Source organism: Fundulus heteroclitus, chromosome 23 (assembly GCF_011125445.2).
Source record: "Fundulus heteroclitus isolate FHET01 chromosome 23, MU-UCD_Fhet_4.1, whole genome shotgun sequence".
NCBI lineage: Eukaryota > Metazoa > Chordata > Actinopteri > Cyprinodontiformes > Fundulidae > Fundulus > Fundulus heteroclitus.
In genome coordinates, this window is record NC_046383.1 from 2,424,120 (window position 1) to 2,437,412 (window position 13,293).

Sequence of the window (13,293 nt, forward strand, 5' to 3'; positions counted from 1 at the left end):
AACATAATCTCGTTGTCCAACTCAACGAGCTCTTCTCAGAATAATAATAATCTGGTTAATAAAAACAGTCAAATTTCTTGTTTTTCTTGTTTACAAAGATCTTTATCTACAAGCCATTTTGTTGCTTGCAGTTAATGCAGAAAAAAGACTAAATTAAATTATCGCAATTATGTTTGAAATATATCGGAATTTAGATTTTGTGCTAAATCGTACTCCCATAAATGAACGATGAGCTGATTTTTTAACAGTATGAACATTTTTCAAACTGTTAATATTAAAATTTTGTCTGTTTGACAACTTCAAAGCAAAAATAAGAAACGAAGGGATTTGTCTGACATTGGTGTCTAAAGTATTTGCTGCATGTGATCCTAAATCAGCATTGTGTGGAGTTTTTTTCCTGCAGATCAACAAGTGAGAAAAACATTCAAGCAATCTTATATTTTATATGCACCCCCGTCATGAAGGTGTACAAAAAGCCTTAAAATTAGGGTACACAATGTCGGGCTTTTGTTTAATTGCAAGGTATTTCAGAAATTTGCAATGATTATGCCTATTATGATTAACCCCCATTTTACTGACACCTTTCCTTCTTTACTATTAAACGAGGCGCCCAGCAATCATCGTTAGCTCAAGCATCTCAGTCACTACAACATCTGCATCCTCTGTGGTATTAAAGGCAGTTAAACGTCTGTCCAACAGGCCAAATGCATGTCATCATCCGAAGCGTGAATGCCTGACTCAGCGTTTGTATTAGCCCGTGAAATATTGAAGGATTTGCTTAAATTTAATATTCTCTGGGTTGAGGATCAGTCAGCCTCAAGCGGAGGAGTTTAAGTATCTTGGTGTCTTGTTCACCAGTGATAGGCTGGAGTGACAGATGCTCAGACGGCTCGGGGGTTTCGTCTTCAGTAAATCCGGACGCTTCTCCGGTTTGTTTGTGGTAAAGAAAGAGCCGATTCCCTTGTCCGTCTACGTTCTCACGGTTATCTGTGGTTATAAGGTATGAATGATGTCTGAAAGAACGAGATCCTAGGAGCAAGCGTCCAAAATGAGCCTCCTCCGATGGGTGGCCTTAGAGATATGGTGAGGAACGCTGTTATCTGGGGGGAGCTCAAAGCAGAGCCACTGCTTCTCCACACTGAAAGGAGCCAGAAGACGTGTCGGATAAGGGGAAGACAGTGGATTCACTTTTCTTTAAGTAGACCAAAGTTTTTATAAACTTCTAATCAGTGACCCGTGGCTTTCTTTGGATTATAAATGTGACATAACACTGAGGTACATTTTTTTTTTAGTCCCTGCCCTCCAGGCATATTTATCTCGACTCCAGACATCAGCAGGATAGTCAGGGATGGAAAAAAAATGTAAACCGCAGCATTGTGGCATTTCTGTTAGGCATACCATGACAAATTTAAACATGCAGAGTTTGCTAAACTGAGCTAATAATGGCCCAGGACTTGTTAGCTTGAGTTGCCTGTTTTTTGAAGTCTTATTCTGCTAAAATGTCCTATTTCATTTTCATTTTTTATTTACTGACTCTCAGTTCTGTAAATATATGTCTTTGCTGTTCTGCGGTGACCTCGACTGTCCTGAAAGGCGCCAACAAATGAAATGTATTTTTATTATCATTATGATTCTGGGATTGAACCGTTTGGCAATAAATGCTCAAGGTGCATCAGACGTGAAATGAAAACACAGCCTTATGGCGCCGTTGATATTTCAAAATAAAAATCTAAATGACAGTAAACTAAAATCGGGTAATAATCACCGGCAGTTCTTTTAACAGGATGATTTGGTCACATCAACACAGAAATGGTTCACCAGACACAAAGTCCATGTCCCCATCGTTCCTCAGACCTAAATCCTTTTTGTAACAGCTGCAGCGGGCTTTGAGAGAGAAAAGGGCATAAGGGAGGATCCAGGACTGGAGAGGAAAGATCCTGTCTCTGTATTCTCTTTATCTCCCGAAATATTATGAGCAAGAAAACAAGCTGTTCGTTTCGCCACCGACGGTTTAGTTTAAAACGGCTCCTCATGGGGGATTCCTTCTCCCACTTTTGGTAAATCTTTCAGGCTGCAATCATGTTGCTAAAGTAACAGATTTAAAGGTTTTTATTTTTACATATCTTTACCAGGGGTGCTCACAAGTGTGACCGGACCCAAATGGGCCATTTCAGTCTGGAACTACTACTTCTAATCTTTTCCCCCCTTTTTTTCGATTTTTACACTCTGGTTAACCAACTTTGTTAGATTTTGAAAACCGTGCAGTTAATTTTTCCTCTTTCCTCTCCTTCAAACGCTGCTACATTCTCCTTTTTTCTGTTCTTTTCTGTCAACGCTCAGGCTCTGCTGGTCCGAGCTCTCCTGGAGTATTCCCAGAGCTCGCAGGTGTCCGTGCACTACGGCCTGTCCCTGGTGGCCGGGATCTTCCTCACAGAGCTGATGCGCTCCTGGTCCCTGGCGCTCATGTGGGCCGTAAACTACCGCACCGCCGCACGCCTGCGCGGGGCCGCCCTCACCTTTGCCTTCCAGAAAATCCTCCGCCTGCGCAACACTAAAGACATCACCCCCGGCGAGGTAGGGAACTGCCTCGGTTTTGACCCGTTGCACCCATAGACATAATATAAGAGTAGACGCGTCATTGGGCGGGTTCTGTCTATCCTGCGATGCGTCAGAGCATTGGCCATCTTAAATGTGGCAAATCTGCAGTTACTCAGTCACTTAAACAGTATCAGAGGAACTTTAATCTCTGAATATACTTTGTATTCGTAGTATTTTTTTTTTGTAATATTACAAGTTTATTTTCGTATCCCTTTAGCTTCATTCTCCTGAATTTATTCTCCTAAAGAATAAAAATATTTAAAACAATCTAACCTGGCCCTATTACTCCAGGAGTTAAATAATTCTGCAAACTGTGATTATTCTGGAGATGTTCCCCCTTAATTCTCATAATATGACGTTTTTCTCATAACATTATCACTTTTGTGTTTGTTTGTTTATTTTTACTTTTATTGACCTAGGACTTTTTTTCCCATATTATTAATTTTACCACTTTAATACTCACCCAAAAAGTCTGTTCCTAAAGGTTCACATGTGACACGGTTTTATGAAATGATAAAGACCGCAATGTTTAGATTTAACAAATTGATCCTTATATTCATAACACATACACACACAAATATATATATATATATATATATATATATATATATATATATATATATATATATATATATATATATATATATATATATATATATATATACACACATACACACACGAGGCAGGAATGAGGCACCTCCCCTGATCCACGTTCACAATAACAGAACTCAACTTTTTTCTGCCACATACAATATGGCGGTGACGTTGACGTGCGAACCTGTGCCCGATGACGCGTCTACGTATATATGTCTGTGGTTGCACCATCCCAGCTCATATCCGTACAAAGGGAGCAGCTGACTAAAATTAAATGAAGAAGTAAACAGAACTGTATTTTATCTAATCTAATCTTTTTTTTTTTTTTTTCATCTTGCTGTTTTTGTTTGTTTCCCTACCCAGCTGATCAACATCTGCTCCAGCGACGGCCAGCGGCTGTATGAAGCGGTGTCAGTGGGCTGCCTGCTGGCGGGAGGCCCCTTGGTGGGGATACTCGGTCTTTCTTACACTGCGTACTTCCTGGGCCCCACAGCGCTGCTGGGGTCAGCCGTTTTCATCTTCTTCTACCCGGCTATGGTAAGGATTTCTGCCGGGAGGCCGGAAATGGTTTATTTAAGCAGCGTGGAACGTGATTCTGCGTGCGCGGCTCTTCAAAGGTTTACATTACTTTATCGATCAGAGTGCCTTACAACATTGTTTATGGTCCTCGAAGCTTTTCACTTGTGTTAAAAACCACGTTTATGCAGCGGGATTGTGTGCGATAGACTGGCAGAAGGTTGTGCATAATTGTGAATTGGAAAGACAATTATTTGGTTTTGACTTTTTTCTATAAAACAAATATCTGAGAATTGTGTATTCAGTCCCCCCTCAAGCTTAACATTGCAATTCAGCGTAGCTAACTGGAGATAAAAATGGTGGTAGCATTATGCAGTGAAGCTGAAAAGTGTATTTTCTTCCATAATTACCCTAATTTAGCTCCATCCTTCTTCACATTAACTCCAGCTTCCCTCCCCCTGATAAAGAAAAGCATCCACACAGCCTAATGCTGCCACCACAGGTTTATTTATACTGTGAATTAAATAAAAGTTAAGTCTCTATCTACTTGTTAGGTGAATTCTAAAGGCAATGGTTGCTCTATTTTTTTAGGGACGTCAAAGTAAAGGGGGCTTCATATAAGTTCATGCAAATATTTCAGACAATTTGTAAAAAAAAAAATAGTTGAAAAACCATGCATTTATTTTTATTTTTTTGCATGGGTTAGTTTGTGTGGGTCTGTCAGACAATTTCCCAATAAATTACATTTATTTTTCCAGTTGTAATGTGAGAAAATGTTAAATAGTTCAAAAGGGGAAAGAAATGCTGCTGTTTTTTTGTAAAAGTTATTTCAGACTTTTTAAAGAACCCCGCAAGCACTTTTAATAGCGTCATAACAAAGTGACCATAAATCTCCTGTCACCTTTTTAGCTGTTAAAGTCAAATTACAGCAATTATACCTCAGGCCCAGCCGGAGACGCTGGTGTTCATGTGAAGGGCGTTTATCACTCCGCTCTCCCGGAGAGGCCCCACAGCTCAGCTAATACAAGTCCGTCTGCTTTCATTTCCTCTCCTGCCACTTATTCTGTCATCGTTTTCCCCCCGTCGCTGTCTGGACAGATGCTGGCATCGAGGCTGACGGCGTATTTCCGCAGGAAGTGCGTGACGGTCACTGACCACCGCGTGAGGCTCATGAACGAGATCCTGGGCTGCATAAAGTTCATCAAGATGTACTGCTGGGAGGACGCCTTCTCTCACAACGTTCGCAGTGAGTGGCTGTCGGCTAAATGACTCAGCGATTAAACCTGATCGCTCGTTTCCTGTTTTCTGTGCTTGTTTTCTTCTTCTGTGGGTTTCTGTTCACTTTATTAGAATGGCAGTCACCTGTGAGATTACTCCCTCAGCCCAAATCCGTTTTCCTCAAAGTCTTTCTACCAACGCTGATTTCCACCTCTTTGAACTGAGCGACGTTTTTTTTCATCTGGTCTTTGCAGTTATAGATGGGGTTCTTTCCTCCCCCCCCCCCCTTTTTTTTTAAATCGTTCTCCAAATTAATCATTTGGGACTCAGTTTTACTGCTGTTCAGTGATGACCTATTACAGTGATAAATAATCGGCATTCACTTTAATTACCGATGAGCCATACCGCTTTACAGAGCCATTCCTTTCAATTAGTATCCCCATTACATGGATGATCAGGGTTTTTGGCCTGGGTGTATGACTCATCCTCCGCAGCTCGCACACAGATGTATCTAAAGGGAATCCAAATGGGGAATAAGGTGTACCAGGAGGCCTTGGCGGAGGGAGTTCTCATATTTCACACGCCGTGCTGCTGGGGCTTGAGATGCTCAGGCTTTTTGTTCCTGCGTTAGCGCCCAGTGCGCCGGGTTAACAAAGCAGCCAGCCTATGCGTTCAGGAGATATAAACATGGAGGACGGGGTCAGTATTTGGGCATTAGACCCAGCGAGTTATCAAGCCTCAGCAGGTTTTTAAGCTCCTGCAAGAGAGAGACTCGCTTGTCCTCCCACTTGCTTGCACAGTGTGCTGGTTAGTGGCTCTAGGGGTGCTGCTGATTGAATGTTCATTGGCGGATCCTCTGGGAACCACTCAACCCCTACTTTATGTTTTTTTTTTCTGTTCTCTTAGTCATCTCTCCTTTTCATGTCTCTTCCACAGAAGTGCGATCAGAAGAGAGGGGGATCCTGGAGAGAGCCGGGATCGTCCAAAGTCTCACAGTGGGTGTGGCTCCCATTGTCGTCGTGATAGCAAGCGTGTGTACGTTCACCCTGCATATGGCCCTGGGCTATGACCTGACTGCAGCTGAGGTATTCAAACTGAGGAGCTCAGCCATAAAAATAGTTAGCTTTGCATTAAACGACATCTATCAGTGTTTTGTGAATCAATCCAAAACTGTATTCTGATGTTGGGTCTTAAAATCAGAAGCAAAAAACACGCTGCAAGTAACTTTTTTTTTTTTTTTCCATAAGGCTTTCACTGTAGTTGCTGTTTTCAACTCCATGACTTTTGCCCTGAAAGTCACACCTCTAGCTGTGAGATCGCTGTCGGAGGGGGCTGTGGCAGTCAAAAGATTTCAGGTGAGAAAGTTAGAAACGTCGGCAGAATATACACAATAGCTTTTTTTTCTTTTTTTTTTTATACGTGAAGGTAGATTTTTTTTGTGATAGACCAACACACTTTCTATTTCAAATAAAATGCTAAACAAATAAAAAGGGTGGCATGTATTTATACTCAGCCCCCTTTCTTCTGATACTCCGGAACAAAATCAAGCGCAACTAACGGAGCACACCAGACATGTCAGAGATAAAGTGGTGCTGAGGCTTAAAGCACGCTTTGGTTATTACCCAATATCCAAAGCTTTTAACATCTCACAAAGCTCCGTTCAATTCATCATCCGAAAATAGGAAGACTATATTACAACTGCAAAACTACAAAGACATCCATCTAAACCGATGGGCGGGAAGGCAAGTGTTAATCAGAGAAGGGGCAAAGATGCCCATGGTGACTCTGGAGGAGCTGCAGAGATTTAAAGCCCCGGTGAGAGAATCTGTGTTGCCTTTTAAGATCTTAGTTCAGTCATAAACATGATTTGCTCTGCCGAGATCACGCGCCTCGTGTGCTTACAGAGCGTTCTCTTTGATTCCCGATCCAAAGGGGCATTGTTTACAGCTCACAACGTTCACCTGAGCCACGGCTTAAAGGGCTGGCTTTATGTCTCGAACCTCATGCTGGCTTTTGAAATTTAAATGCAAGCATAATTTTCAGCCATCCTCAGCAATTTTTTCTTTATTTGCAACAGACTCCACTGAGCAAACTCTCCCTAATCAGACGGGATGAAAATGAATGCAACGTGTCTGCTCTCACTGCGCAGACCCCAGACTCCTGTTGTTTCTGCAGATGTCTTCGCTTTGTATCACATCACTATGTCACACTTGTTCCACAAATCCTGTTATGGGTTCGTGAGAGCCAGCGATCCAACCCCCAAGGTGCATCAGGGGCGCATTATCGGTACGATGACTAATTCGGCACGCCGTACGTGGACCTTACCAGAAAATGAAAGGATAATCTGAAAAGGGCTCATTAGGCATGAACTCAAGAATTCAGACCTTTATGCAAGGCTGGCAACAAGAAGACAAGAAAAGCTTTGTTTAAATAAAACCCTAAGGAGTCACATTCGCAGTTTACCAGAAACCGTGTAGGGGGACGCAGCCGATGTGGAAGAGAGTATTCTGGTCAGAAAGGAACATTTTGGCCTCCTTGGCAAAATGTCATGTGTACACCGCATGTGTAAAGTTTATATAAGACTGTAAACGATGTGTGTATGGGTGTGTGTTTCACCGGAAAAGGCAAATTGGTTTTGACCGCATGGCCGGGAAACGCTGTCACCACACAGCTGGCCGTTTGTATTATCTTTCGCTTTATAAGAAAGCTAAAGTGGGAATAAATCGGCTTTTACCTGCAAAAACAGTGTCTGGACATTTCCTATTTATCTTCTCACCCCGGCAAATGCGCGTGAACTGTAAGATTCCGGTTTAAAAACACAGTTTTAATTTCTGACAGAATAAATATATATGACACAGTTTTATTTTTTGACAGAATAGATATATATGACTCAGTTTTATTTTTTGACAGAATAGGTATATATGACACAGTTTTATTTTCTGACAGAATAATTATATATGACACAGTTTTGTTTTTTGACAATAAATAAATATGACACAGTTTTATTTTCTGACAGAATAACTATATATGACATAGTTTTATTTTCTGACAGAATAAATATATATGACACAGTTTTATTTTTTGACAGAATAGATATATATGACTCAGTTTTATTTTTTGACAGAATAGGTATATATGACACAGTTTTATTTTCTGACAGAATAATTATATATGACACAGTTTTGTTTTTTGACAATAAATAAATATGACACAGTTTTATTTTCTGACAGAATGAATATATATGACATAGTTTTATTTTCTGACAGAATAAATATATATGACACAGTTTTATTTTTTGACAGATTTTTATTTATACAAAACTGAAATCCAAGTCTCATTTCCTTTCACTTTATCCTCTCCTGTGTTGGTCTGTCACGTTAAATCCCTGTAAAATACACTCAAGTTGGTCAATTTAAAGTCAGAAGGTGAAAAATGTGTGTGACAACTTTTTCTTTTAAGGAATTTAAAACATCATACGACATGTAAAGTCCAGGCAGGTTGTAGATGCCCCCTTTTTTTTTTATTGCTCGAAAATCTGAAATAGACTGTAGGTATCGTGTGAGAATCAGCGAGAAGCCTCTGCCTGGAACAAAATGTTGCTAAAGAGCTCCACACATGCAGATATTTTTGATATAGTGTTTCCCAACACACGGTGAAAGTCACACGATAGTGAGAGAAGTTTCCCAGAGCCGGCGAGGGTTAAGCAAGCAGACGTTTCTGCCAAAAGACGAGGGTCTGAGCTCCTCGCTGAATTCACTCTCATGCATGAGACTAAGTGCTGAAGAGCTTAAGGACAAGCCAGGCTGCACTTAAAAGCTTTAGGCTCCTGGATGCAGTCATCAGTGCAGTGCAAGTATGTTATGTAACAAAAAAAATCATGATGAGTCCCGTGTGAAAAAAAACTTATGGTCACCCAGAATAGTTTTTCTAGAAATGCCAAATAGCTTTTCAATGTTCAGCTGACGGTGACATTCAGAAACCTGTCCTGTTTAAATCGCCAGAGGCTCTTCACGATGGACGACAGAGAGACGATCTTAGCCAAAACGGAGGATCCCAGCCACGCCGTGGAGTTCCTGGACGCCACGCTGGCCTGGGAGAAGGCGCGGCCCCCCGCCGCAAAGTCAAACCCGCCTCCCAAGAAGCGCGGCGGGATACAGCGAGTGCTGCGCCGGGAGAAGCTCAGCCTGTACATTTCCACAGACATCAACAAGGGAAGTCAAGACGGCCCCAACGGGCAAAGTCTTCTCACAAGCATGGAGCAGGAGAGCCCGCAGAGCACCATCTCCTCCACCCAGAGCATACGGCCGCCGCTGCACAAGACCCTGCACCGCATTAATCTGCGAATCAAAAGGGTAACGACACAAAGACGGGCCGCATCGAGGTTTTTTTTTGTCTCACCAGCTGAACAAGCTCTAATGTGGATGATGTGATCTCTTGTTGAAGGGAGCCCTGGTTGGCATCTGTGGAAGTGTCGGAAGCGGGAAGAGCTCCCTTCTGTCTGCTTTGCTCGGGCAGGTCGGATTCAGTGGCTTTCTATCCATCTGTTTCTGCGCAATAATCCCAGGAATTACTCAGAATTCCTGATTTAGTGTTTCTGTTCTTGCACCGCAGATGACTCTGGTTGAAGGCAGAGTCGCTGCGTGCGGTGGCTTCGCTTACGTCTCCCAGCACGCCTGGATCCTCAACGACTCCCTAAAGGAGAACATCTTGTTTGGGAACGAGTTTGACTCGGAGAGGTACGGTCACGTTTCGACCTACAGTAAATGAAATGTTAAAATAAAATCCGCAGCATCACAAGGGTTTTTGCTTCCACTTCAGATACAGCGCTGTGCTGGAAGCATGCTGTCTTCTCCCAGATCTGGCAGAGCTTCCGTACGGAGACATGACCGAGGTCTGTGTATTTTCTCACTCGCAAGACGCCCTTAATTTTATTTCCTAAAGAATCTGGGAGCTTAGTTTGACGTTTCCCGTGTAGATCGGAGAAAGAGGTGCCAACCTGAGTGGCGGCCAGCGGCAGAGGGTGAGCCTGGCGCGTGCTCTCTACAGTCAGAGGCCCATACTCCTCCTGGACGACCCGCTCAGCGCCGTCGATGCCTGTGTGGGGTCTCACATCTTCAACAGAGCCATCCGGGGGGCGGCCAAAGGAAAGACGGTGCTGTTTGTAACCCACCAGCTGCAGGTCAGAACCGTTTGTGAACTTTTTCTTCTTTTAATTAGATACTATCCAAGGTATATTTTTAATTGAAAAAAACAAATATAGACTAACAATAAGACACATTACACTTGGGGAAAAGTATGGAAAGTGTTAGGTAAATAGAGTTTTATCCCATCAGCCATCACCCAACCCTAGTTTGCATTTAAAGGCATACTATACAACATTTTTCAGTTAATTAATGTGTTCCATACCGTTTTGGATGATTAAATGAGTCATTTCAGGTCGAACAAAGGTTTTCTCGGCCGCCCTGGTGGTCTGTGGGGGAAATACCGCACTTGCAATTGCAAGAGCTCACGGCCCGCACTCACAGAAGTCTTGCTTTACGGCGAGAACTCCATGTGTTTTTGCCCTGCCATTCACTATATGCACGCGCGAAAGCAACAACAAAGAACCGCGTGTTAACGTCAAATAAACATGCAAGCATATCGAGTTTTATTATTATTATTATTATTATTTATTTATTTATTTTATTTTATGGTGGCGAGACGCTACCGCGGCGGCGGCGTTGGCGGCTGCGGCTTGGCGAGGCGGTATCGTCTCGCCAACATAAAAAAAATTAAAAAAAAAAATAATAATAATAATAATAAAACTGGCAAGGCGGTCGCGGCGGCCGCCTCGCCAAGATAGTGCTGCGGGAAGCTTGATGTTCATACCTTCACTGTGTTAGTCATTGTTTGTACTGCCGTTTTTTCCACTTTTCGTTGCGTTCGCCTGTCTGCTAAGCTCAAAACAACCGCGCCTGGCTTGACGGGGAAACCAGAACAGCTGAGCATCTTTATGACAGTGCACTTTTACTTTCGCCCTCTGGGGGGAGCCTCGCTGGAAAATCAACCCCGGTTGCATAGTATACCTTTAAATAAGGCTCACACGATATGAATAAATGACAAATACTGCTTGTTTTATTTTAAAACGTTACGTGATTTACCAGAAGAGTGGCAGACTGAACCGCACGCTGCTTTAGCTTTAGACAAACATCTTTCTTCCTGACTGCCAAGCGAAGATTTTCACCTTCTTCTTTCTGGCATTGACGGGAATGATGGCGAAGGTAAAGCTCCAGGCTCACACATGGTGGGGCCAATCGATGAGACTGGGCCCGTTTTTAGTTTCACCTTCAGCGGCCACAGCAGGTGGTGCAGCCAAACTTGGCTGGGCCTTCATGGAACGTATCGTCCAGAATTTCGCTTAATTATTGCAGCTTACCTTGTGATGATCTCTGCAGAGCGTTGATGATAAATTCCAGCCGTCTCATTCTGTCCTGGTCCTCTTTACAACCATTTCCATGTGTTTTATTGTACTGAGGGTCAAATGTGCTGCATTTCAATCCATGAAGAAGTTCATATATGTGATAATTTAAATACATCTGTGCATTAACTCATAAAGTATCTATAAGGTAAAGTATCTATAATTATTTAAATGTAAAATTGATTTATTAAAATTTGTTTTTAATATAAGTTAAAAGCAGATAAAATTATTCAAGCATTTTTGTTGCTTGTTCCACAGCCCTGTGTCTCAGTATTTCATGAGTTTATTTTAACTAATAGCCTCACCTTTTAGAGTCAGTGGGCGGAGCTTACCTGTTATAGACAAGGTCTGCAGTTGAGTTGCTGTGCAGGGTAAAGGGACCTTTTGTCTGTTTCAAAAGCCTTTTTTACAGTTTAGATTACATCAGACCACGTTTCAGGAAATAAGGAACCAATACTGAAAATATAAATCACTTCAACATGTAAAGAAATTAAATTTTAACTAATGATTTCAGCATCTGATTAACCGTGTATATGTGAAATCTGTGTAAATGTGTTAAATGATTAACATATTTAACTGATTATAGATGACTTGTTACTACTTTTTTGCTTATTGTTGCCAAATTCTCCTGAAATCCATGCAGTGTTCTCACATACCCTTTGCTGAAATCCCACAAAATACAATTAAACCCGTTTGAAGGAGGAATTTAACTAAAACATAAAAAACAATACAAAGAAGCATGGTTTAAAAAACAACAAATCTGCTGCATTATGTGATCAGAAGCTGTTTTTCAAGGAACTTGTTTTATGGAGTGCAGATTTTATCTTAATTAAATATCAATTTACAAGAAATCAGCAAAAGAAATGGGCAAGGTGAGGTTTTTTTGTTTAAAACGTTTGAGTAACAAGACAACTGCAACATGCTTTTCATGAGGAAAATATGAGCAGATTGCATTGACATAATAAAGGAAAGTACTGATAATCTGGCCTACAGACTAAAATTAATGACGTTTCACATAATAAGCATCATAAAATAGAAAAGCTGACCATGACATGTATTTACAGAAAATACCGGCTTAGAAGCTCTAATGTGGTTCTCTGTGAGCCGACCACCCAAACGAGCTAAAACAACAATTTACCTTTTTTATATTTACATATACTTTACATGTCTCTAAACAAAACCTTCTGGCCTTTTGTTTAATATGTGTCCTTCTCAGTATCTGCCCGAGTGCGATGATGTCATCCTGATGAAGGACGGGCAGATCGTTGAGCACGGCAACCACGCGCAGCTAATGAGTAAAGAGCGTGACTACGCCACCTTATTCAGCAGCATGCAACAGGAGGTAAGGCCAGGGCCACACGAGGAACAACACCTGCCCCTTTGAATGAAGGATGCCTCCCCACACACACACACACAGACACACACACACACACACAGACACACACACACACACACAGCAACACTGAACATATTAAGAGCTGAATAATGCATGAATACAGACAGACAAGGCCTGTAGCACGGAAAAATGAACGTACACAAGGTCTTTCATTATTAACGCTCAAATTGTTTCACTGGAGAGACCGTGTCACTTATCTGTGTTTGAGTTCTTCGTGGTACTTTCTGGATGCTGGAAGGGATTCGTGGACGCTTCCTGTCCAGCGGGAGCCTTCATTTTCTCGTTTTGTCTTCCAGAACGTGGTGAAAGAGAATCTAAAGAATAAACGGGGAGGGGAAGGCGTGAGAACAGCCGAGGGCGCCGCCGATGCTGCCAAGGTCGAGGCAAAGGTGGAAAGCGGGAACAGAGGTGAGCGATGCTGTCTTTCTCCTTCAGTCTCACACGTGAGAATCGAGCTGAAGCTGTTTTGTTTGTTTTGAGCCTAATCGTTCCTGGCTTTCGTCTTGTCGTTTTT

The 13,293-nt window shown here is 42.0% G+C and overlaps 1 protein-coding gene across 1 annotated transcript in view; it reads left to right on the top strand.

Annotated features, from left to right (window-relative positions):
* The window catches only part of wu:fb13g09 (multidrug resistance-associated protein 5), a 48,667-nt gene that overhangs the window by 18,304 nt on the left and 17,070 nt on the right, over positions 1 to 13,293 (top strand). Inside the window, exons 5-16 of the mRNA XM_012853724.3 lie at positions 2,341 to 2,574; positions 3,556 to 3,729; positions 4,807 to 4,954; positions 5,863 to 6,011; positions 6,174 to 6,281; positions 8,928 to 9,278; positions 9,370 to 9,441; positions 9,538 to 9,662; positions 9,745 to 9,817; positions 9,902 to 10,105; positions 12,600 to 12,725; positions 13,076 to 13,187. Coding sequence (XP_012709178.2) covers positions 2,341 to 2,574; positions 3,556 to 3,729; positions 4,807 to 4,954; positions 5,863 to 6,011; positions 6,174 to 6,281; positions 8,928 to 9,278; positions 9,370 to 9,441; positions 9,538 to 9,662; positions 9,745 to 9,817; positions 9,902 to 10,105; positions 12,600 to 12,725; positions 13,076 to 13,187 — 1,876 coding nt within the window. The remainder of the gene's footprint in view (positions 1 to 2,340; positions 2,575 to 3,555; positions 3,730 to 4,806; positions 4,955 to 5,862; positions 6,012 to 6,173; positions 6,282 to 8,927; positions 9,279 to 9,369; positions 9,442 to 9,537; positions 9,663 to 9,744; positions 9,818 to 9,901; positions 10,106 to 12,599; positions 12,726 to 13,075; positions 13,188 to 13,293) is intronic.